The sequence below is a fragment of the Phyllostomus hastatus genome, unplaced genomic scaffold (assembly GCF_019186645.2).
Source record: "Phyllostomus hastatus isolate PE091 unplaced genomic scaffold, TTU_PhHast_1.1 phas_contig_113, whole genome shotgun sequence".
NCBI lineage: Eukaryota > Metazoa > Chordata > Mammalia > Chiroptera > Phyllostomidae > Phyllostomus > Phyllostomus hastatus.
The window spans coordinates 5,833,190-5,860,091 of record NW_025333530.1 but is presented as its reverse complement, the minus strand read 5'-3'; the positions used below and the strand labels follow the sequence as shown (position 1 = coordinate 5,860,091).

Genomic DNA, 26,902 nt, shown 5'->3' with positions numbered 1-26,902 from the left:
TTTTTGTTTTTGTGTTTGTTTTTGTTTTTTTAGAAAGAGAGGGGAAGGAAAGGAGAAAGAGAGGGAGAGAAACATCAGTGTGTGGTTGCCTTTTGTGTGCCCCCTACTGGGGACCTGGTGACCTGGCCTGCAACCCAGGCATGTGCTCTGCTTAGGAACTGAACTAGAGATCCTTTGGTTCACAGGCTGGCACTCAATCCACTGAGTCACACCAGCCAGGGCCGTGTTTGTACTTCTTAATCCCCTCACCTCTTCACCCATTTCCCCCCTCTCCCCTCTCATCTGGTGACCTTCAAAATGCTCTATATTTATGATTCTCTGTTCTACTTGACCACTTAGTTTGTTTTTTAGATTCAATTGTTAATAGATATGCATTTTTTTGCCATTTTATTGTTCATAGTTTTGATCTTTTTCTTAAATCCATTTAACATTTCATATAATAATGTTTTGGTGATGATGAATTCCTTTAGTCTTTCCTTGTCTGGGAAGCTCTTTATCTGCCCTTCCATTCTAAATGATAGCTTTGCTGCATAGAGCAATCTTAGCTGTAGGTCCCTGCTTTTCATGTCTTTTAATCCCTTCTAGCCTGCAAACTTTCTTTTGAGAAATCAGCTGAGTCTTATAAGAACTCCCCTGTAGGTAACTAAATCCTTTTTCTCTTGCTACTTTTAAATTCTGTTTTTATCTTTCACCTTTGGCATTTTAATTATGATGTGTCTTTGACTGGGCCTCTTTGCATCCATCTTGTTTGGAACTTTGTGCTTCCTGGACTTGTATGTTTATTTCCTTTACTAAATCAGGGAAGTATTCTTTTATTATTTTTTCAAATATATTTTCAATTTCTTGCTCTTTCTTTTCTCCTTCTGCCACCCCTATGATATGAGGCTGGACCTCTTGAAGTTGTCCCAGAGGCTACTTACACTAACTTCATTTTTTTGGTTTCTTTTTTCATCTTGTTGCTCTGATTGGTTGTTTTTCTGCTTCCTTATGTTCCAAATCATTGATTTGATTCTCAGTTTTACACACTCTACTCTTGTTTCCCTATAAATTGTTCTTTATTTCAATTAGTGGATCCTTCATTTCTGACTGTATCTTTTTTTATGCAGTTGAGGTCCTCACTAATTTCCTTGAGCATCTTTATACTATGATTTCAACTCTGCCTCTGATAGATTGGTTATCCCCACTTTCTTTAGCTCTTTTTCTGGAGTTTTAATTTGTTCTTTCATTTGGACCATGTTTCTTTGCCTCCTCATTTTGGCAGCCTCCCTGTGTTTGTTTCTATGTATTAGGTAGAGCTGCTATGACTCCCTGTCTTGGTAGTGTGGCCTAATGTAATACATGTCCTGTAGTGTCCAGTATCACAGTCTGCCCATCACCCAAGCTGGGTACTTGAGGTGCATGCTTCACATGGGCTGAATACACCTTCCTCTTATAGCTGAGCCTTGGTTGCTTTTGGCTGATCAATGGAAAGGATTTACCCAGGTCAGTCAGCTGCAAGGATTGTCTGTGACCACTTACCACCAACCTCTGGCCTCCGTGGAGGATCAGCTGTGCAGAAGCACAGTGGGGGGTACTCCAATGTGGTCTGTAGATGTCCACTGGGTGAGCTGGCCCTGGAGTTTCCTGGGTGGAGCAAGCCAAAGTCAGCACCCACCTGCATTTTGCCTGGGTTCACCCTGCCTGAGCTATAAAGCAATCTGTGATGGCTGCTCTTTGTGCTGGGCTTGGAAATTCCCAGGTGAAGCCATGTTGTGAATCTAGGCTGGCTGTTGCTAGTGCACAGCCTGGGGCTCACTGAGGTCAGCTGTTGATTGTTTGATAAGATTTAGGAAGTTGTAAAGCATGAGCCAGAACCAGCCATTCACATGGAAAAGCAGCATGGATGGGTCCATAAACTGTGTGGGGCAGAGTTTCTGGGGATCTCCAAATTGTGTCAAACTGTTAGCCAGGTTGATGGAGTCTCAGATATGGCTCCAACCTTGCTGGTTTTGGGGGGTGGGGAGGGTTTAGAAAAGGGAAAATCTCTGTTCACCTTGATGCCAGACACTTCAGTTCCTTCCTTTATGCCACTGGTGCCTTTCAAGCTACTACTGTGGTGCTGTAGCTCAGAGTGTGTGAGTCTGTGTAGGTATGTCTATGTGTAGGTTTTTTAAGAGGAACTGCTTATGGCTCCAGAAGTTTCTTCCACTAACTAAGTCCCTGTTGCTTTTTGAAGACAGAAGTTTTAATCTTCCTGACACCGGAACCCTGGGATGGGGGCCCTGGTATGGGGCTGGAACTCCTTGCTCCCAAGAAATCTTTCCCAAATTTTTATCCACCACACGTGGGTGAGGGACCAGCCTGTTCCACATCTGTGCCCCTCTTACCAGTCTGGATGGATGTGGTTTCTTTAATTATCTAGTTGTCAGACTTCCATTCAACTTGATTTCTGACAATTCTGAGTGATGGTTGTTCTATATTTTAGTTTTAATTTCGATGTGGTTGTGCGAAGAGGCAAACCATGTCTGCCTATGCTGCCCTCTTGAGTGTAAGTCCCCTGTATTGTTTTTTAGACTCCATTCAGTTTATTTCTGCTCTGATCTTCATTATTTTCCTATTTCTTCTTATTTTGGCTTTGTTTGTTATTTTCTTCTAGTTCCTTTAAGTGTAAAGTTAGGACTGCTTTCACTGTGTTCCATAGATTTTGGGTGGTTGTATTCTCATTTTCATTTGTTTAAAGGTTTGTTTTGATTTCTTTCTTGGTCTCATTGTTAATCCATTCATTGTTTAGTAACATGTGATTTAGCCTCCATGTCTTTGTATGTTTGTATTTTTTTTCTTGTGATTGATTTGTGGTTTCATACCATTATGGTCAGAGAAGATGCTCAATAAGATCCCAATCTTCTTAACTATTTTGAGACTTGTTTTGTGTCCTAACATGTGGTCTATCCTAGAAAATTTCCATGTGCACTTGAAAAAAAAGTATATGCTTCTGCTTTGGTCAAATGCTCTGAAGTTATCAATTATATACATCTGACTTGGTGACATTTAAGGTCACTCTTTTCTTAGTAATTTTCTACCTGGAAGATGTACCCACTGAAGTCACTGGAGTGTTAAAATCTCCTATTATGACAGGATTACTATTGATCTCTCACTTTATTTTTAAAAAATATTTTATTTATTTATTTTCAGAGAGAGGGAAGGAGGGAGAGACACATTGAGGTGTGAGAGAATCATCAGTTGGTTGTCTCTCACATGTCCCCAACCAGGGACCTGACTCACAATTCAGGCACAAGCACTGACTGGGAATCAAAAGAGAGACCTTTAAGTTCAGAGGCAAGCACTCAATCCACTGAGCCACACCAGCCAGGGGGGATTTCTCCCTTTATGTCCATGAAGATTTGCTCTACTAGGTGCTGCTATATTGGGTGTGTAAATGTTTATTAGGGTTATATCCTGTGATTAGATTGCTCCCTTTATCATTATGTAGTGTCCTTCTTTGCATCTTACTGTAGTTTTGTTTTAAAGTTATTTTTGTCAGATATAAGTATTACTATCCTGGCTATTTTTTTCATTTTCATTTCCATGAAATACCTTCTTCTATGTTTTTACATTTAGTCTCTGTTTATCTTTTGTTCTGAGGTGGGTCTCTTGTACAGCATATATGAGAGGGGAACACAAAAACCAGAATTTATTTATACAAAATTGTGATTTATTTTTACATGTTTACACTTCTGTCACCCTCAAACTACTCTCCATTTGATGCAATACACCTACTGAGACATTTTTTCACTGCTCAGAACAGTTTTTGAACTCATCATTGTTGATGCCTTTTAGTGCTTCTGCCATTCTTTTTTTTCACCTCTTTCACATGGGTAAAACGTTTCCCTTTGAGTACTGTTTTTATCCAGAGAAAAAGAAAAAAAGTTGCTCAAGGCAAGATTGGGTGAATAGTAAGTGTTGGGCATGGGAGTCATGCCATTCTTGGTCAAGAACTGCTGAACACTCAGCATGGTATGGGCAGGTGCACTCCTAAATCACCCATTATGAAATGGGCAAACACATTGAAAAAGTCTTCAAAAAATTTGCTGAAGCCAAACACAGCCTCTCACAAAAATGCCAGGTGGTACACTGATACAGATGGATTCCTGGAACACCTGGCAGGAAAAGCCTGTATTACAATGGACCCTCCCTCCAGAAGAGAATCCTGGTTTTTTTGGGGGCAGGGTTCCCCACAGATATGGGCCTTGTTTTCTTATTCAGCTATCTTATGTCTTTTGATTGGGACATTTAAGACATTTACACTTAATGTGACTATTGATAGGTATGTATTTATTGCTATTTTATTCTATTAACTGTGTTTTTCTGTTATGTTTTCTTCTTTTTCTTAAAGACCCTTTAATATTTCTTGTAATACTGCCTTGGTGGTACTGAACTTCTTTAGCTTTTTCTTGTGTGGGAAGCTTCATTTCTACTTCAATTTTAAATATAGCCTTGTTGGGTAAAGAAGTCTTGATTTGTAGGTGCTTGCTTATCGTCATTTTGAATATTTTATGCCCATCTCTTTTGATCTGAAATGTTTCTGTAGCAAAATTAGCTGGAAGTCTTATGGGAGCTCCTTGTTGAGCGCTGTCTTTCTCTCTGTTTTTAAGATTCTCTCTTTGTCTTTAACCTTTGACATTTTAAATGTGATGTGTCTTGGTGTGGACCTCTTTGAGTTTATCTTGTTTGGAAATCTTAGCACTTCCTGGATTTTTGTCTTTTTCTTCACCAGGTTAGGGATATTCTCTGTCATTATTTCTTCAAATAGGTTCTTGATCCCTTGCTCACTCTCTTCTCCTTTTGTTACTCCCATGATGTGGATGTTGTTATGCTTCATGTTGTCCCAAAGGTCCTGTAAACTGTCCTAATTTTTTAAAATTCTGTTTCCTTTTGATGTGCTGATTGGGTGTTTTCTGTTACCTTGTCTTCCAAATGACTAATTTGATAATTTGCTTCATCCAACCTATTTTTTGTTCTTTCCAGTGTACTCTTAATTTCATATTTTGTATTATTCATTTCTGACATCATGTATGGTTTCCATGTCCATTTTCATGCTGTCAAAATTCTCACTAAGTTAGTTAAAAATCCTTATAACAACTTTTTGGAACTGTGTATCTGACAAATGCTTGTCTCCATTTCTTTTTCTGAAGATTTCTCTTATTCTTTCATTAGGGGCATATTTCTTAGTCTCTTCACTTTGGCTTCCTCTTTGTGTTTATTTTTATGTATATGTATATTTGCTATGACTCCCAGTCATGGTAGGGTGGCCTTACATAGTAGGTGTTGTGTGGACCCAGTGGTGCAATCTTCTTGATTGCCTGGACTGGGTGTTTCAGGAGTGTTCCTTGTGTGGGTTTTGTGGACCCTCTTATTGTTATTGATTGCTATTGCCTATCCATGCAGGGGATCAACATTTAGGACAGCTGACTCTGAGGATCAACCCAGACCACAGTGTACAAGCTTTGTGCAGGTGCTGACCACACAAAGTGGTATTTGCCTCAGCAGGGTATGGTGTCTACTAAGATCTCTCTCTGGATATGCCACTTGTGAAGTTAATTGGGTCTTGCTCTGATGTTGTCTGAAGCTGGCCATTGGGTGTGTTGGTTCTGGGCCTCTTGGGACAGATTCTGGTGCAGACCTGTGTCAGACACTGCATAGGACTGGCTCTGGGCAACCTGTTTGGAGCTACAAAGTGATCCACAGTTTGTAGCTGTCTCTGCTGGGCCTGGGTGTACATGGGAAGGACCAAGCTGTCCACCAAAAAAGCAAAAGGTTTGCTTTTAGCCGCAGCAAGCTGGGGGGAAGGTCAACAACTGTCTCAAGGTACCTGAGAGCCACTTCTGCCTGCCTCCACCTACCAGCTCCCTGTTAGGCTCAGCCACTGAAAGAGACTTTGGTGGTAGTTGAGTTGTGTGTAATAGGTTCTCAGAGTCACCAGGTAGGGGCAAGTAGTGTTCATCACATTGATACAGGTTCAGACTTGGTGCCAGCTGGGTCTGAGGCCATTTAGTAAAATCCCAGGGTATATACCAAGTCTAGCTGCCACCTGCTGGGTGCTCTCACAACTTTGATGTGGGTTGGGGTCTCAGGGAGTCATCAGGGTAAGGCCAGCAGAGTTTACCAGGACCAAAGAGACCAAGATTTGGCCATGTGAATGGAGGGCTCTGCACTACCCAGGCATGTGAGGGAGAAATAGCCCTGTTCTAGAGCCACACAACTAAATCTGTCCCAGACTCTGCCAGAGGCCTGATCTCAGCAGTGCAGGTATGCCAGGAGTTGGGAGGATGGGATTAATGGATCTCCTGTGAAGTGAGGTGCTGCTGGGGGAAAGTAGGTGTAGAGCCACAGAGCCATACAACTCTGTTCCAAATTCTGCCCAGACCTCAGCAAGGCAGAGCCACTGGGAAACCAGAGGGTGGGGCTGCCATGAACATGGATAGTAGGGCTAACAGATCTTCTGTGATGGGGAGACACCAGTCAGTGTTGGGGACCACCCTGCCTAGTCTCAGGAAGCTGTAACCCCCTGTGACTTAGGCTGAGTGAAAGACCTCCGGACCAGAAGCCACTAAGGAGACAAAACTTATTTCCCTGGCATGATCGGCAGTCAATGACAGGTAACAATTCTCTAAGAAAGAGAATGAATCTAAGACAGATGCAATCACATGGGAATGCCCTAAGGGAAGAGACTCACGGGGCTGTGGAAATGAAGGGGTGATCGACATCAACCCCTGCCCCCTCGGCTTTGTCAAAGCCTGAGTCCTTGTGAGAAATACAAGTCTCCTGACTGCCTCTGTCTTCTCTGTTAACTCAGGCCTGCAGGGGCGGCCCAGACCAAAAACAGCGGACCCCCGGGGTAATCAGGCCTGGGACATAGAATATACAAGATCCTGTGAGATCTGTTTGCTGGAAGATGTTATTAGATTAGAATTTGAAGGCACAGACAGGAAACCAAAACTAGCCCTTTGAGCCCTGTTAGACCTTTCAAATTCCAAACTTTGCCCGGAATCACAGCAGGAGTTTTGTCTGCATCTTTGTAAGTCACCTATTTCTTTTGATCTTTTCTGCCAGACCGTGAATCCACAAACTAAGTCTGTATTCTCAATAAAAATCTGCTTGGTAATGGATACGGTGCACTTTCCCCACCAGAGAGAGTGGCCATGGCATTCCCCACTAGAGAGAGTGGCCCTTCTGTTCCTATTTCCCCACAGGACCTAGTTGTCTCTGTATATGTTCTTTCTTGTGTTTCGACGAGCATCCACAGCTGAGATGGATACTGCTGGATGGTATCTTCCACAAGTCAGATTCATGGGAATTGGGAGGAATGGCCTCTGGCCCAAAGCCACACATCTTAGTCACTGATATCCCCTGAGTCTGCCCAGACCTATACACCCCAGCTCAGGCTGCTGACTCCTCAGCAGGGCACAAGCTTTGCTGGGTGGGGATACAAGGGAGCCCAGAAGGTGAGGCTATTGCATGTCCCCAGGTTTATGCAATATGGAAAGGAGTGCTCTACCCAAGAGAGTTGGCATCTGCAGCGTGGGAGAGGGACTCAGCATGGCTATCCTGGTGGCTGTCCTTCAAGCTCTCTCCTCAGAGCCACAAACCCATCTCTTTTAATGTGATTCTAGTTTTGCTTTGATCTCCCTCTGCCAAAGCCCAGTATGAGTGGCTGTGAATGAGGTTTTGTGCATTGGGACTTTAAAAGGGTGCCTGTGTCTCTAGCAGACTCTTATCTCTCACTGGTGGTCAGGATCCCTGCTGACTTTTACAGCCAGATGTTATGTGGGTGCTTCTTTCCTGCTATGGTGCTCTGATTTGGAGAGCCTGGCTTCGGACTGAGACCCTGGCTCCTAAGGAGGAACTTTTGCAGCTGAGGTATCCCTGTAGAATCTTAGCCACCACCTGTGGGAGCAGGACCTGCCCTTTTTGTGTCTCCCCCCAGCTCCTACCAGTCTCAATGGGGCTTCTGTAAATCCTTGGTTATAAGACTTCTCTTCAGCTAGTCTTCAGTTGGTTATTTAGGTTGATTGCTCTATATTTTAGTTGCAATTTCAGTTTGGTCCTGGGAGGAGATGAGTGTAACATCTACCTGCTCCACTGCCATCTTAGACCTCCTCTCTTTTTTCTTGATGAGTCTGTTTATAGGTTTATCTAGTTGGTTTTTCTTTTTAGAAAACCAGCTCTTAGTTTTGTTCATTTTTCCTATAGGTTCTTTAGTCTCTGTTTCATTTATTGCTGCTCTGACCTTTGTTACAATACTTTCTTCTACTTGCTTTGGGCTTTGTTCTCTTTCTAGTTACTTTAGGTATAAAATAAATTGAGATTTTTATTTAGAAAAAAATATTTATTTATTTTTAGAAAGAGGGGAAGGGAGAGAGAAAGAGAGGGATAGAAACACCCATGTGTGGTTGCCTGTTACATGGCTCCCACTGGGGTCCTGGCCCACAACCCAGGCATGTGCCCTGACTGGGAATCAAACTGGCAACCTTTTGGTTTGCAGCTCGTGCTCAATCCACTAAGCTATACCCGCCAAGGCTAAATTTTTCTGGTTTCTTGATGTAGTCTGTTGGGAACAAGAAAATTAAGAACTAAATGTGACCTTAGTAAACAGGAACTGCATTGTAGCTAAAAGGAACTAACAAGGGAGACAGAGTGCAGGATGTAGTTGAGCAAATGTCCTGTGTCATGCAGATGTTCTCCCCTGGGTATGCTAGATAAGCAATGCTTTGTTTAGTTTTAAAAATTTGAATTTTACCCTGTTCCCGTGCACGGTCTCTGTAAGCAAATAGCTAACTGCCACATCAGCTTCTGTGAAACGCTTGCTTGCTCGTGCCAAAACCCCTATATAAGGACTTAGCTGTAAGCACTTGGCGCGACTCTTGTCTGCAGCCCTTGTGGGTACAGTGTCTCTGGACACTTTGAGAGTCCACCCTGCGCAGGTTAAACTTGGCCAATAAAGCAACATCTTTGATACCCTGAAAGTCTCCGATATTTGTTCTCGCATTTGCTGGATGCAACATAGTCCTATATCACTATGAATTTCTTTCTTAGAACTGCTTTTGCTGGTTCTCAGTAATTTGGCATCATTCTGTTTCCATTTTCATTTGTCTCAAGATTATTTTTTAATTTTCTCTTTGATTTCTTCATAAACCCATTGTTTAGTAGCATATTCTTTAGTCTCCACATGTTTATGTATTTTTTTAAGTTTTCTTCTTGCAATTGATATCTAGTTTAATATTATTGTGTCCAGAAAAATAATATCATTTCAGTCTTCTTTAATTTATAGAGACTTGCTTTGTGGCCTAACAAGTAGTCCATCCTGGAAAATGCCCCATGTGCACTTGAAAACAAAGTTTATTCTGCTCTTTTGGGGTGGAATGTTTTGAATGTATTAAGTTTGTCTTGATCTAATGTGTTAATGTCACTGTCTCTTTGTTGAAGTTATATCTGGATAATCTATCCATTGATATAAGGGTGTTAAATTTCCTACTATTATTGTATTACTATCTCTCCCTTTATGTCTGTTAATAGTTGCTTTATGTATTTAAGTGCCCCTTTATTAGGTGCATACACATTTATAAGTGTTATATCCTCTTGTTTGATTGTACTTTTTATCATTATTTAATGCCCTTCTGTGTCTCTTGTTACTCATTTTAAAGTCCATTTAATATGATATAGGTATTGCTACTCAAGCTTTTTTTTTTCATTGCTATTTGCATGAAGTATCTGTTTCTATTTCTTTACTTTCAGTGTGATCTAAAGTAGTCTTGTTGGCAGCACTAGCTTGGCTCTGTTCTTATTCATCCAGATACCGCATGTAATTATGGATAGATATGTATTTATTGCCATTTTATTGTTTTCTGGTTGTTTTTGCGCTTTTTTTTTGTTCCTTTCCTCTTCTCTTGCTCTCTTTTCTTTTTTTACTTCTTAAGTTTTTTATTTTACATAATAGATTTATCAAGATATTATTCATACATTATGCAATTCACCCATTTAAAGTGTGCCACTCAACATTTTTAGTACATGCACAAAGGTGTGTAACAATCACCACAATCAATTTTTTTATTGTGTTCAGTTACAGTTGTCCACCTTTTTCCCCATTGCTCTCCCCTGCCTCTTTCTCCCCATTCCCACAGTCAATTTCCCCCATTGTTTGTACCTGAGTCCTCTATTAATATTCCTTGACTTGCCCCTGCCCCTTCTTTCCTCCATTATCCCCCTCCCCCTTGCCCTTTTGTCACTGTCTGTTTTTTATTTCCATGTCTTTTGTTCTATTTTGCTCATTTGTTTGTTTTGTTCATTTGATTCCACTTACAGGGGAGATCATATGGTATTTGTCTTTTACCACCTGGCTTATTTCACTTAGCATAATACAGTTCAGTTCCATCTATACTATTGTGAAAGGTAGGAGCTTCTTCTTTTTTTCTGCTGCATAGTATTCCATTGTACAAATGTACCATAGTTTTGATCTGCTCATTTACTTGTGGGCACTTAGCTTGCTTCCATCACTTGGTTATTGTAAATTGTGCTGTTATGATCATTGGGGTGCATGGGCTCTTTTGAATTGGTGATTCAGGATTCTTAGGATATAATCCCAGAAATGGAATTGCTGGATCAAAAGGCAGTTCCATCTTTAGTTTTTTTTGAGGAAACTCCATACAGCTTTCCACAGTGGCTGCACCAACCTGCATTCCCACCAAGAGTGCACTAGGGTTCTCTTTTCTCCACCTCTTTGGCACTGGTTGATTTGTTAATGATGGCCATTCTGACCTGTTTGAAGTGGTATCTCATTACTGTTTTAATTTGCATCTCTTTAGTGACTAGTGATGTTGATCATTTTTTCATGTGTCTATGGGCCCTCTGAATGTCCTTTTTTGAGAAGTGTCTATTCAGGTCCTTTGCCCATTTTTAAATTGGTTTGTTTGTCATTCTGGTTTTGAGTCATATGAGTTCTTTATATATTTTGAAGAACCCTTGTCTGAGGTATCATTGGCAATTATATTTTCCAATGTTGTTGTTTCCCTTTTCATTTTGTTGATGTTTTCTTTAGCTGTGCAGAAGCTTTTTAATTTGAGGTAGTCTCACTTGTTTATTCTTTCCTTTATATCCCTTGCCTTAGGGGATGTATCAGTAAAAATATTGCTGCGTGGGATATCTGAAATTTTCCTGCCTATGTTCTCCTATAGGACTTTTATGGTGTCATAACTTATATTTAAATATTTTATTCATCTTGAGTTTATTTTGGCATATGGTGTAAGTTGATGGTCTTCTTGTTCTCTTTACTTGCACATTGATAGTCATATAGTGATTTGTTTAGGTTCCTTTAAACATTTTTTTGTGCATCTATTTTTGGTTACTATGAGATTCATATGTAACAAGCCATGTTTATAGCAGTCTATTTTAAGTTAATGGTCACTTAAGTTTAAACACATTCTAAAAGCAGTACATTTTTTACTCACCCTCATCTATATTTTTGACATATTTTACACCTTTTGTGTGTGTGTGTGTATACATGTGTATTTCTTAATTCATTATTGTAGTTACACTTGCCTTTAATACTTTTGTCGTTTAACCTTCATATTAACTTTATAATTGGTTGATCCACTGTATTTACTAAATGTTAGCCTTTGTTAGGAAAATATTTTATTTTCTTATTTTTAGCTTTGGCTTTTCAATTTAAAGAAGGCCCTTTAACATTTTTTGTAATGCCTGTTTTGTGGTGAACTCATTTAGATTTTGCTTGTCTGGGACTTTTTCTCTCTCCGTGTCTTGCTGGGTAGAGTATTACTGGTGGAAAGTTTTCATCAGTTTGAATAGATTGTGCCATTCCTTCCTGGCCTACAAAGTTTCTGCTGAAAAATTACTTATAGTCTTATCTGGGAATGCCTTGTACATCACTAACTGCTTTTCTCTTGCTGAATTTATGATTCTGTGTTTAACTTTTGGGATTTTAATGACCACATGTCTTGGTGTAAGTCTCATCTTTTTGGAAACTCTGCTTCCTGGACTTGGATGTCTATTTTCTCCACTGGTTAGGAAAGTTTTCAGATATTTTCTTCAAATATGTTTACTGTTCCTTTTTTCTTTCTCTTCTCCTGGGAACCCTGATTTGTTAGCATTCATAAAGTTTTCCCAGAGGTCCCTTAAACTGTCTTCATGCCCTGATTCTTTTTCCTTTTCGATCTTGATTGGGTGATTTCCAGTACCTTATCTTCCAACTTGCTAAGTCATTCTTTTGATTCATCTAACTTGCTGTTGATTCCTACTAGTGTTTTTTTTTTTATTTTAATGATTGTATTCTTCAGTTTTGATAGGTTTTTTTTCTCTTCATTGAATTTCTCACTGAGTTCATCTATTCTGTCACATTTGTCGAGCATCTTTACAACCATTATTTTGAACTCTTTATCTGGTAGATTGCTTGTCTGTTTTTTTTTTTTTAAACATAGTGTCCTCATTTCAGCTATCTCTGTTTTTCTATGAATTAGGTGAAACAGCAACCTCTCCTATTCCTGAAGGAGTGGCCTTGCACAGGAGCTTTCCCTTCATACATTGTGTGCGCTGAGTTTCTTTGCAGGGCAGCAGGGGCTGGAGCTGGAATTAGCCACAGGGAGCCCTGGGGGCAAGCCTTCAAGGAGCTGCTGTTGGGAACTGCCCTGCCTGGTATCAGAAGCTATAACCCCCACCAAGGCTAAGGCTGAGGGAACGACCTTGGACTGTAAACCAGCAAGGAGACAAAAGCTTATCTCCCTGGCAGGAGCACCCTTCTGCTCCTTTTACTTCACCCTGCCTGGCCCCCAATGCTTGGTTGGTTAGCCAATGATGGGTAGGATACCCCAAGGGGGGAATGATCTAAGACAGGCATGATCACGTGGGAGGCCCCCAAGGGAGGACTTTGGGGGCTACAGCAAAAGGGGGTGATGGACCCTCGCTCCTCAGCTTTGACAAAAGCCTGAGTCCTCATTGTCTGAGAGAAAATCTCCTAATCTCTTGGCTGCCTTACTTTCCTTGCTCCACCTAAGCCTGAAACAATGACAGAGGGTGGTGCAGCCCTGTGCTGGAAAGGGCAGGTTCCCCGGGTGATTAGGCCTAAGAAAGAATATGTAAAATCTTGTGACACCTGCTTTGTTTAGAATGCTCTCAATTAACTGATAAAGGTCCAAGCAAGAAGTAAGTTTGTTCCTCAAAGTTTTACAGCTCTTTAGCTATCTGACCCTGACTCAAAATAGGCCCTCAGAGTTCCTTGTTATTTGATCCTTACTTCCTGGCAATGAGTAATGAGCTTTACCTGAATTCCTGTGTAAACGAACCCAGTGAAAGCCATTGGGGAAAAGGCTCTTAGTCCTCCTGTGAGAGATCAGCCACCTTTCCTCCCCAAGCAGATCATGTCTTATTTTCATCCGTGGCAGCCGGGGGGGGGGGGGGGGCCCTGCAGGCGGAGCCCCCCCAAGGCTGCCTAGGCTGAGACTGTAGCTGGATTGGGTTTGGGCCAAGGGGAGCCCCAGAAGTAAACTGACCTGAGGCCTGAAGCTACAGCTGAGGTGGGCATGCACTGTGGAAAGTCCTGGGGGCAAGCCACACTGGGACTCAGTTTTACCTGGGGCACATGCGAACCATGGTGAGTCCCAAGGGCCAGCTGTGCTGGGAATGCCTTGGCAGGCCATTTGGAGTTGTACTTGGAGTGGGCTCAGACCATGGGAAGTCCTGGAGGTTGTGCTGAAGCCTGGTACTGTGTGGCTGAAGTGAGAGTGGTTTGCAGGATGTCCCTGGGGCTAGCTGAACTGGTGCAGGAGCTGTGGGAAATCCCAGGGACAAGCAGCACTGAGGCCACCTTGGTGTGCTGGATGAAAGCTATAGCTGGAGCAGGCCAAGGAGAGACCCAGGGATAAACTGTAACCACAGTCCAGAGCTGTGGCTGGAGCAGGTGCAGGCTGTGGGGAATCCTAGGGAGAGCCTGGTGTGTACTGGGATCCCTTTGGCTGGCAGGTAGGGCACCTGGGCAGTGCAATCAAGGGGGAGGGGCAACACAACAAATGGTGCCCTCTGGTACCTCAGACAGCTCTAGGGTTAGTAAATGAGTTTCTTTCCAGTATAGTCCAGGTGCCCTTTATACCACTGTCTTCACACAGTGCTCCAGGATGGGCAAGTTTGTGTGTGGGCTTCAGTGATGCTACCCTCCTGCACATTGATACCTTTGGATTGGGGTTCCCATGATGCCATGTCTCTATCTCTCCTGCCCATTTCTGTGGCCTCTTGTTTGCTGTGCATAAGCCGTTCAGTCTGCCCTCAGTTGAATATCTCTTTAAAGGACAAAATGTCACTCCAAATGGACCTCATGAACGAACATATATTATATGATTGCTAGATACTAAGCTTCATTTGTGCAAGGAGAGATGCAGAAAACTAGATTTATACAATAAAATCAGGTCACAGGAGTTAAGAGAAGCTGAAGGCCAGGGCAGAAATAACTTAGGTTAACTGCTGATAGAAAATTAGAATAAGGTACGACTAGTTCTCTTTGGTATTTAATCTCTAGTTTCATGTAAATATGGCTCTAACAGACTGATAATGAAGGTGTGCTTATCCTACAGGAGACTCACGTGTTATGAACCACTGACTGTAGTGAGTTGTGGGACCCGAGAAGGATGTTTTTATGTATTTAGCATCTGTGCCACTGCATGAAGTCCATTTCTTCATGAAACAAAAACAAACCACCAAAAGAAAAATGAATTTTTTAATTATTTTTTCTCAGTGGCAGAATCACATAGCCGTTTTGATACGATTTCCAGTTAGGTCTAAAATACTGCTTTTTAGAGCTGTAAAAATTCTATTACATAAAGACAGAACAGACACAGGATAAATAGAATCACATCAGTTTATCAGATGGTAGTTCTAAAGATATTCTTTTCCTTATTTTCCTATAAGAAATATGTCAAGGATCAAATTGGAAATTCTACTATCAGCATACAACTTCAATTTGGGAGGAAAAAACCTAAAGGAAAAGACAAAATCAGTGACGTGGTTCACTTGCAATGCTGTCCATGTCTGCAGAAGTTTGCATGTCTGTGGGTAATTTTATTAGCTGAGAAATTTATAATTTCAAAAAAAATCTAAGAAAACATAAAATATACTATGTATATGTGTGTGTGTATATATATGTGTATATATAGAGAGAGCAAGAGAGATGGTGCGTGTATGTGTATATATATCTCTATATATATCTTCAATGTCTTTTTCCCTTGAGACAGAGCTGCTTTAGGAAAGGAGTCAAAAACCCTTTAACGGACAACCATTTGTTATTTATCAGAAAAATCCAGACAGAAAATTGGCAAATTTGGTACATGGTTTAGAAAGTGAAACTTTACAAATTTTATAAAACTGAATTAAAATATGCATAGACATTTTTTACTGCCAAATGGTCAAAACGTTATTGTTTTTAAATCTGAAAGACTAAGGATCCTAGGGGAAAATCCACTCCTAACACATAACAGTATTATTGTAACAGAAGTAAAAAAGCAGATGGACAGATGGCATCAAAGAAAAATAAACCAAGTAACCAGTTACCATTAAAAGCTAGAGTTGTATTCCAATTTTAAAAGAAAGTATAACTAAAGTGGATGGTAATGTTCAAAACTGATGGAAATGATGTAACTGATGTAACAATTTACAAACCACTGTGAACATGCTCCACAGTGTGTACATCCAATGAATTTACAATTACACATGATCATGTTAAGAATACCATTCACATGGACTGTTCCAAGGTATCATTTAAAAAAACTCTGCATTGAAGGTTTGGATGGTGAAAGCAAGGATATGTTTTGTTTTTTACAGAGACACCAACACAGGGAATGCGCTCACATTTCAGCTACCATTACACCAGCCACAAGTTTTAGCCTTACAGAATACAGCCATAGCGTGTGAAATTATAATGTATTTATCTTCTTTAAAACCATTTTAAAGGACACATCTGTTATTTTTTGGAAGTCAAAAACCAGAAAAAAAATGTAACTGATAAAATGCAGTCTTTAAAGTATTTTGTGGCTAATTATATGCTAATTTTCAAAATACAATAGAATTTTTGGTCCATGAGGTCTTTAAGAAACAAAAGGTAGGGAAGTAATTCCTACTTATCAGTAAAAATACGAAGTTCATGAAAAAATTTCAATACTTATTAAAATATCTTTTTACAGAATGCTTTTTTGTGGTTAAACATAAGAAATCTCTCAATGACTGTGAGCAGATAAAACATGTAAGTGAATTAAGATGCTTTAATGACTCACAAATCTTCTTTTGCAGCCATCAATAAAAAGATTTCAATGCCAACTGAAATACAATTACAAGGATTTCTTATATTAACATATATTGGGATTGAATGCTTAAAATGTCTGCTTTTCTCCCTGTAGGGCAGGGATAAGCAAGCTGTGGCCCCTGGCCACGTCTGTCTTGCTGTCTGTGGCTAATTTCACGCAGTGGGGGCAGAGGTGAGTAGTTCATCACCATAGTTAGAACTATATGATTCTCAAAGCCTGATTTACTATCTGATCTTTTATAGAAAGCTTGTCAACTCTCGTCCCAGGGAGTTTTCCAGACCAATCTGAAATAATGCATGTTTCTCTAAACACTCGTTCTCTTATTCTAATGTATGTGTACAGGTCATGTATTTTATACTTCATTTTATTTGTTGGTATATACCTACAAAGTCAACAACCTCACTGAGTTCCCATGTTTAACATATAATATTAGGAACACAGCATTCTCTCTGGCTATACTGTGTTTGATTTCAGGTCACTCTGGAATGCTCCAGGATGTGGAAGATAATAGAATGGATGAGCCATTCACTAACACAATGGCCAGAAAATTGTACATCTTATTTTATAGTGAATAAGGAAGTTGGACTACAAAAATAACCAAACCCAAAACCTAATATACCTTAGGGTAAATAACATTCAATCAGGAAAAACAGCTCAATAGTTTTCAGAACACACATATACATATCCAGAGCCACCCTCCCACCTATCACAAACTAATAGTTACAACATAAAATATATTTGTTTAATAAATATATTACTGTTTATATACATAAGAGATACATCCATAAAAGACATGTTAAATAATTATTTGTATAATCAATACTACTTTAAGGTTTTTGTGTATTTTAAAATTACAGTCTATTAAAATTATCAAAATATTTAAAAATACCAGGAATAAAACCAGTGAAGAGTTGCTTTCCATTCAAGCATTTCTAAATCTTATCATTGGTCACCCAGACTCAGGCATGTGTAACTCAAGGAAACAGTTCAACTAAGGAAAAGTTAGCCATCAAAAGTATAACACCCTCCCACTGTTAGTATTACTTCATAACAAATATGTGTGCATGTAGGTATACATATAAAAACTTTTTAATTATAGTACACATTCTTATAAATGTATTTTCATAAAAACACAAAAGTTCTAGTTTCTACCAGTATTAAATATTTTATACTGGTTTGCATTTCTTTCAAATGTTTAGTCAATGACAGGCTCTGTCAGGATACAGAGGTCATAAAAAGGAGACTGAAAACTTATGTATCACATGCAAGAACGGAGGTGATACTAAGGGCCAGTATTTGGCCACTTGGGTACTATTTCCTCTGTACTAAGACACAGAGACAACGAACTGGCTAATTACTGTGTAAAGTACAGTGAACTCTCAGTTATTCAGGGGCAGAATATTCCAATCAAAATCCTTTCTCCTGGCAGTTTCACTATTTATTAACACACCTCTCATTTATTATCAAATCTGGTAAAAGAGATGATAAAGGTGAAAGTTTTAGCTAAATTAAAGGTTTGAAGTCAGCTTTGGATTTAATTTAATGATGGATCCTTTTACTTATTGCACTAGATAGTTAAGAATTTGCTGTATCCAAAGTCTGCCAAACATCTGATTCTTAAGCTCTGAAAGCAATATTAGTGCTGAAAAAAAAAAAGCGGAGGAGGGGGGACAAATTCCTCGACATAAGGAAATGGCTGTATCTTAACTTACAATTATACTGAAAGATTTCAGAGTGGGTAGTTCAGAGCTATTCACTTCAGGACAGGTGGTGGCAGCTACACTACTCCTGATAGTATGAAATCCAGGAAGCGATGACACCTTATTAGCTAAAAATGTTTAGAAGGTCAAATTAAAGGTGTGATATACATTCTACTTAAAATCTCATTTATACATTTGGTAAAGTTTGGCAGAATCTCCAAACATTTGATACCAAAATTAAGAAAACATAAGCAAAACCTTCAAGTACAATTTAAAAGTGATTTTACACTAAAAAAAAGGGCTTAGAATATGACTTGAAAAAAAAGTACTACACATTTGTATCCCTATTTTTTTGGCACTGGTTTTGCCCCTACATTTAAGCTTGTTCTACAGATAGTGACCCACAAAACCAAGGAGAACAACTTCACAAGTGAGTGGGGTCACTCTCGGACAGCCACCACTCAGAATGGTTTGTGTGGCATCATCTCTATTATTTCCAGGTACAGAGGAGTACCACACTCACTTCAAAAACAACAGCAATAATTATGTAGAACACCACTTTCCTGAATTAAGTTTGCTGAACACGGTTCAGATTATTGGGTATGTCAAATATGCACAATGCCTTTTAGAAGCATTTACCGTATACCCAAACCCTACTTCATGCAACACACAGTGTCACACAAGTAGTGAAAATGTTATCCTAGTCAAAGGTGCTTGGACACTATTTTCAGGCAGCATTTTACCTTTATTTTAAGTTAAGTTCACACTAGATAAGTTTTAGAAGAAAATGGCAATGGATTTATTTAATATATTATATAAAACTAGGACAGACACTTTTATTTACCTAAACTGTTACTTTAATTTTCTACCTTATTCTAGACCTCAATTTTACTTAAAAAATTTGTATTTAAATAAGGGATAAAATGTTGCCCAAAAGTCTAATCATAGTTACACATTTGTGTTTTAACTAGATCTACAAATCAAAATAGTTCTTATAGTTAAAAAGATACAATTTGTATCAACAGTAAAAGGTACTTTCTGGTTTTTTAGGGCTTTACTCCAAACTGTAGCGCATGGAATAATCAGAATAACCAGGGTATCTTGGCAGTCTACAGAAACAGATCCAAGTTAAGTCCATTACACTGAGTAAAATTAAAAAACTGGAGGCAACAGGGAAGTCATGTCAATCACATAACTGCCACTGTTTCCAGTATCTGTCTTCTAACCAACAAAAATGAATTCGCATCTAGCAAAACCCATGACTTTGAAACCAGAAATATCCCTTACTAATACTATAACAGACTTTAGTCTGTATCTAAAACTACACTATTTGTGGCAAGAATCTGGCCTTAATAATATAACAGGCCCCCCATAAAACTACCTTCAGGAAAATGGAAAATATACAGTATCTTACAAAAATTTTAAGTTACCATTTACAACTCCTCCATCATCATTTCCATAGTGCAGTGCCAACAAATGTTGCATATCCTCAATGCATAAAGCCACCCCAGGCCAGCCTTGATAAATAGCAGGAAAGCTAAAGAGTGTATTAAATATAAAAGTTGCATTGAGAATAATTAGATTCATTAAAAACAGGCAATTACTGCAAAAAGGTTATTTTATCCAGTATTGTTGTGCCCTCAAACAAAAAGACAAACATTAAAAATACAGGTCAATGGAACTCTAGGAATTCAATTCCATTTCTACCATCTAGAAGCACACCATAGCTGGATAACAAAGCTGTAAACTGTAACAGTTACGGCTTTTGCCTTAGTCATAAAAAAAAAAAAAGAAATGGAAACATTTTTTCCATTGATTGCATCTGCTTTCCTTTAAATCCACCATATTAAATTACTCAACAGACAAGAAAATCCAAACAAAAATAAAACAATGAAAAGTGCCATATTGTAAATCATCCTAGTATATACTGTTACCCATTTCAACATAAACTGGTAACTTACATTTGTTTAAAATATAAAGTCAGTGCCGTAGTATATCTTTGTTTCTATAAATAATGATTATAGCACAAAGAAGCCCACTTTCCCCAAATAAAAATAACTTAAAAAGCTGTAAAAGATTCCAATTAAGCTTGGCTTGAAAAAATAGTTTGTTTGCTAGGTCTAGTCAAATGTTCAACATTCTGAAGGTATTGTAATTGCTTGCAATTGATAGAGAAACACCAAGTTAATAAAACATGAAATAAGGATAAAAAGTGCTGCATATAAACCCCTGATGCACCAAAGATTAATATCAAAGATCACAGATACATCTAGTAAGTCAAACTGGAAAAATTTCCAGCTGAGGATATAGCTTTAAAAAGGAAATGTTAAAAAAAAGTTTGAATGTAAAGCAATCCCGTGATACTTCCACTATGTGGGGCTATACATACAGATTCCATGATACAGTATTTCACATAAATGGATACTATATAACCTCCTTGGTGAGGAGATCACATGTGCTATTGTAGCAAACCTCCCTCAGCATTTGAGCTGAACAAAAAACTAAACACCACAAAGATGCATCATCTTTCAGTAACCCAGCTGTGATTTCTCCACCAAGATGGCTGCGGCGAGTTGCTGGGCATCTGTCACGTGAGGGTTCCTCTTCATGACAATTCTCACAAGGTCAGGGGGGAAGATGTTGCACAAGTTAATATAAATCTTTTCTCGGTTGTCTTGATACCTTGGGGGATCTTGTGGCAGTCCACAGTACGGTATTCGCCACGTTGGCTCCTGCTGTTCAGGTAGGCTCTGGAAGGTGAACTGCTCATAACATGGCTGTGTGGAATTATCAGGCAAGGAATAAGTCTGCCTATAGCCATACGCCTCAATCCCATAACCCTGCCTGTCCCAGGTTCCCAGCCCCTCCTGGCGGGAGTAAGGCTTTCTTTGTCTTGAAGGAGAACTGTCATACAGCCGAGAGTCAGAAATGCTGTCTATTCTTGTGGCTACTAAGGACCGTCCTAAGTGTGGTGCCTTACAGTGTGCTGAACTTGGAGGAGAAGGGTAATCACCAGGACAACTGGACCGGGCTCCCACAGCAGGGTGCTGCAGATGCACAGCCAGATGTGGAAGAGGAGGCTTGTGATGGTACTTTGGTTCTTCATGACTGTAACTTTGCACTCTGGTTAAGGGGTCGTGGAAATTCTGCAGGAAAGGTTGGGAATTAAGGCGGCTGTGAGGGTACATGTGTTGACATTTTAAATTCTCTTCTAGTTGCGGGTCAGGAGAACTGACATAGGACCGGTCATTGTACCCCACATAGGAGTCACTGCTCCCACAGCTCATGCTCCCTTCGCTGCTGCAGTCAGAAGCTACAGAATTTATCCTATAATCTGTGTCTAAGGAAAAACGCCTTTCAGGACTTCGTGGGCCTGAGATACTCAGATTTGAATATGCATTCAACATGGAATAATATCCAATGTCAACAGGCGAGTCACATTTTGGATATGGTTCATAAGGCATTGGCGTTCCATGATTTTTGGTTGCCATCATCATTGGAGGATATTGTCCCTGTGGTCTTTGATCCTGAGGTGGGAAATGAACTCCAGATGGAAGGCCATTGCTTAAAGATGTAGTGCTTTGGGGTTTTGCAGTAGAAGTAGCCGGTATACTAACTAAGGAAGGTACAGATCTGGTTTCCAGTTTGTTTTTGGTGGGAAGCTTTTCCTCTAGGTCTTGGTAGACTTGAGTCCTAATACTGGGATCTGACTGCCTCTTTGGAGCACCTCGTTTGCCATCAGAAGTGCTGTCAGCCTTAGTGCTGCAGGGGACACTGTTGCTTTTCACTAGTCCTCCTTCATTTGCAGTTTTGGCAGCCGTATTTCTTGACATGGCACGAAGCTCATCAGCCACTGACCGCTGTGGCTGGCTGCCCCTTTCCGGATGGTAGTATTTGCACTTGTGTCCGTAGGTGCACTTCTTTCCTACGAAGAGTAAAACTCATTAGGCAGAGGAGCACACCACCAGGTCCTGAAAACTGGTCTAGCATGACTACTTTCATTTGTAAAAGATGCAAAGGCAGAAATGGGAGATATACTGAGTGTTACTCTGCTCCTTACTTTTGAGAAATGCCACCTTTTAGCCTTCTCTCCTCAGGACTGTTGACAGCACTAAAGAAAGCTGGCTGAATGATTAATAATCACCCCCAGAGTTTTTGGCTAATACCCTGTGTCCTCAACTCTTACCTACCTATTTCTCTTCCAGTATGACTTTATAATCAGGTAGGACATTCTGTTTTGGGGGAAAAAATTATATTGCTGTAATGTGATAAAACCATTCCAATCTGATGTGCATCTAGATACAAGAACTCCAAATTTTTACCTACCTGAAAACTCATGTAGAATTTACTATATGAGTTTTTGGAACCATGTTTTAATTCCGAGAAATGTATTTGCATTGAACCCCAACTAGGTAAAAATAATCACTATTTTCTCATGGTTAGGATGTTTTCTTAAATTTAATTATAATCAAAAGAACTATATAGTATGCCAAACAAAACTAAAAATGTTTATTAACAAAAATGTAACAACATACTGTGTTCTAAAGGCATATGTTAAATGCTCATAAAGAAAGTTACCATATGGACAAGGCTGCTTTTTGTGTTCAGGAACAATAGGCTTCTTCCTCAGGAAATTATCCAGGCTTGGGCCATGTCTGCCCAGAGGGTCATCAGGAGGCATGAACCTGTCATGGATAAAACACAAAATGATATCTAAGTAGGAAGTTGATAATTTAATTCCCAAAAGAGTGTAAATATTTATTACTATACGGTACTTGTTTTTTTTAATTTTAATCCAAGTACTTTGAATCAACATTTATAGGATAAAAATATTAATATATGAAGTTCTTTTTTCTTGATGAAAACAAAATTAAACTGTTTCAAGCTGAACTCATATTTGTTTTAACTCAAATTTTGAGTCTAGCATGTTCTAAGGATTTCTTCCTTCCTCTCAGTGTTAGGATTTTGTGACATTTTAGGAGAGTTTTATGAACACCAATCTCGTGAAGCATTATGAACTGGGGGTGGGAGGGGAGTGACGAGGGGCAGCTGAGGAAGGAAGGGAGACACAGTATAAACTGAGGGGAAGACCGTTCCTAACCGAACGCCCAATGCGTGCCAGCTCCTGTGCACACATCATCCCTTTAATCCTAGCACGATCCCTGAAGCATCAGCTCTATTTCATAGATCAATACACTCTTCTAATAGATAAGTTAAATTAATATTTTTACAGCTTTTTACCCAGCTTAGATAAATTAAGTAACTTTTATCTAAGTTCACATGGCACAGTCAAGATGTCTAACTCCATAGTCCATTCTTTTCCCACTTTACTAAGGTACTTCTCAGCAGATACAGAAAATGTCTTAAATAAACTGATAAAACATGGCAGGACTTTGGGGCTGGGACACGTGGCATTCAGTGTAATCTTCTCTCCACCATAGATGGTGCCATCCTGTGATGGGTCCAGGCACCTCTGTGGACTTGTTGCAGCAAAGAAAACCCGGTGCTGCTGCGTTCGACCCAGAAGGGACCTGGCTTCGGGGCCAGGGTGATGGGATCAGAGGTGAACATTCCTAAAAGCCACCAGACTTTCTTAAAATTAAAAGCATAAATTATAAGCAGTGTGGCAAGCACCAACCCCACAAAGTAACACAGGACAAGAAGGGCAGGGATTCTCTATGTGTGCAGGGAAGGAGGCATTATGACAGGAAGCAGAGTGGCTGTGGTGGGCAGACTGAGCCAATTTTCTGAAGAAAGGCTAAAACTACAAAGATTGTGCTGAGGCCCGACTGTGCCGAGCCCAGCGGCAGATCTAAGGAATGCTGGCTATTAAGAGATGCAGGCATTTTGAACTGACAGGAGATAAGAAGAGAAAGGGCCAAGTGATCCAGTTCTCATACTTTGTTTTATAAGCTTCGTATTTTGTTTTATTATGTGACAATAAAATCTTGAGGATATGTTCACTTAAAAAAACATTATATTGGATTGATTGTTCGATGGCACCAAGAACTCATGGCATGCCTAATGAAAAGCAGTTATAATGAAAAAGTTCTGCTACTAGTTATGTCACTGTTTGAACTTGAAATAAACCAAGTATTTACCCATGAAATGTGAATAATATATGAACTCTTAAGGGAGAGTCAACATGGCTGAGTAATAACACTTAGCAAATACAGTGTTTACTATTAGTATAAAAACAATATGACATTAAAAGTTTAAAAACAGAAGACAGTCCATCCTACAATCTTAATACAATTAATTTCTGCTTCTGTGTTGCCTAGCAGTCACTTTTACAAATACAAAGTATGCATTCAGCATTTTACAAATACAAAGTTTATGCTTTCTCTTTTTAACATATTTTTCCATGTTTCTTAATGGCTTTTCATAATCTTAATTCTGGAAAGCAGTATTACTTGTAAGTAATTCGTTTTACTTACTTGTCATTGACAAATGAGTACATTAATAATCGCTCATCTATGAACTTCTTCCATTCTGGTTTTTCGTTAGCCAAATCCCTGTAGTTATCATTGGACACGATTATACCATCCGACTCAAAAGCCAGCTTCACGATGAACCTGTCATCATAGCACACCACTCGCCTGCCCTGGACTCGCCGGGAGGGGGTGAACACCAGGATCTTCTCCTTTTCCAATTTACGAAGAATTTCTTGATCTTCAGGATAGAATTTCAGGAATAAATACATACAAAACACATATAGCAACTTCATACATTATAATATTTTATGAGATAAACTGGATATATGCAATCATTTAATTAGGGATTATGATTAATAGTTTGTAGATGTAGCAAATTTATAACTCCCAATAATATTTTTCCTTCAGGATTTCCAGTAACAAAAGTTTTAAAAATAGCCCCCTCCAATGAACTTACAAAACATAACTTTAAAATTTCAAAACTTCAAAAAAAATTAAAAGCATAAAATTTAACCATAACTGAGTAACTTGTGACTTACATCCTTTCACCCTGCTTTTGCTCTTCTACTCCCTGTTGTCCCACCATGTGAATTCTGGCACAGAGTGCCAGGTGTAAGCCAACAGATACCATCATTTAAAAAAAGGCTTGCTACTTCTCAGTGCTTATTAACCTGAGTTACTGATTTTTTTTAAAACTCTATCTCTTGAGCAGATAATCCCTACATGCTTGCTCTATGGTAAGTACTATGCTAAGTGCTAATGGCCACCGAAATTAAGAGTGACCTTTCTTCAGGAAGGTGTCAGGTACTGGACTGGATACACATGTAAACTAGGCAATCAAGGGTTGTGACTGCCCTTGTTTACAACAGAAGTATGAGGAGGGTACCAGGGAAGTGAGGGTACCGGGGAAGTGGGGGTGGGACAGCGACATGGGTCAACTTGCTCCAATACTAGCATACAGATTTCATAATGTTCCTGATAAAATTTCCAAGTTCACCAAGATGAGACCTTTGGTTTTGAAAAACAGCAGAGAAGTGCAAGAAATGTGGATCTTAAAATAAGCAAGTTATGGATAGATCTCAGGTTCTGCTACTTTATATATACGGAGATCAGTCTTACGAAGCCTGTTTTTTTTTTGTGTGTGTGTGTGTCCTCAAAAGCAGTTGATGGGCTATGAGGAGTCAATGAGTTATGTGTAAAAGCACTTAGCAAAGTGCCTGGAAAACTCTCAATAAACACTGTGTTTTTCTTCTACTTAGTTTTGTTATGGATGTATGTAATTGTTGGTCTCCTTTAAAAGTCACAGAAAACAAACACAAAATTAAAAGCCCGGTCTCATCTGTCACCTTATAATTATTATGTGTTCCCCTGATAAACATTTTGAGGGCAGATGCGATTGTCTCATTTGTCTTTTGTATCTACCAGCACTCAACACATCAGTAGATACTCAATAAACATCTGCAAATGAATATATTAACTACTTAATGATGTACATTCAGAGGTTTTCCAGTTTATTTACTGTCTATGTTCAAGAATAATCCAGGGTACTGTACTTGTCAGAACATTTAGTCATGTAAAATATGCCTGGATCTTCACCAAAATGACTGAAGGAGCTGGTGTGCTGACCTAACAGTCACCACCGTCTTGCTCACTTTGCATTTCTTAAACAGCTGAGAAAAAAAGGACACTAATTAGGATGATAATTAGTTGATAATTAGATGACAACTGGTTAGGATAAGTAATCCTAACTTAAGTAAATATCGGTTTAGTATAGTTAGTGAGTTAGCTGAATCTCTAGCTCCTTGCACAGTACTTGATACGTAGCTGAGTATCTGCTTGTTAAGTATTTGATAAATCAACAGAAGACTAGAAAAACTGCTAGTTTGAATCTATATCTGAGAACTTGAAAATATTTCTTATCAAGTTTCTTTTCTGATTGAGTGAAAAGATATGGGACTACTCAACTTATCTGTTTGAAGGTTTGAGTCAAGAGAATTATCATCCTGGGGGAGAAAAAACCTAACAATCTCTGACAGAAAGATGCACTTTCCTTCGTGTTCCAGATACATGGTGCCAGAATTCTTAAAACTAAACTATCATTTTTTAATTGTTATTCAAATATAGCTGTCTCCATTTTCCCACCACCACTTTTCCCCTGCCCCACTTCCCCATCATTTTAACTTTTTTTTAAAAAAGGATTTTATTTATTTTTAGAGAGAGGGGAAGACAGGGAGAAAGGGGGAGAGAAACATCAATGTGTGGTTGCCTCTTGGGGGCCCCTCACCAGGGACCTGGTCAGGCATGTGCCCTGACTGGGAATTGAACAGGTGATGCTTTGGTCTGCAGGTACACGCTCAATCCACTGAGCTACACCAGCCAGGTTACATTTTAACTTCTTGATCTCATATTTCCTTGGTGCTCAAGACACTTTCTATTC

General features: G+C 39.4%; 1 protein-coding gene across 3 annotated transcripts in view; it reads right to left on the bottom strand.

The window, feature by feature from the left end:
• Positions 1-14,734: 14,734 nt before the first annotated feature.
• ZC3H12C (zinc finger CCCH-type containing 12C) overlaps positions 14,735-26,902 on the bottom strand; it is a 66,830-nt gene continuing 54,662 nt past the window's right edge. For all 3 annotated transcript variants that reach the window (XM_045838399.1, XM_045838418.1, XM_045838409.1), the window contains exons 4-6: positions 24,469-24,703; positions 22,610-22,716; positions 14,735-21,956 (exon numbers count right to left, since the gene is read on the bottom strand). In XM_045838399.1, the coding sequence (XP_045694355.1) occupies positions 20,560-21,956; positions 22,610-22,716; positions 24,469-24,703 (1,739 nt within the window). In that variant the 3' untranslated portion in view covers positions 14,735-20,559. The remainder of the gene's footprint in view (positions 21,957-22,609; positions 22,717-24,468; positions 24,704-26,902) is intronic.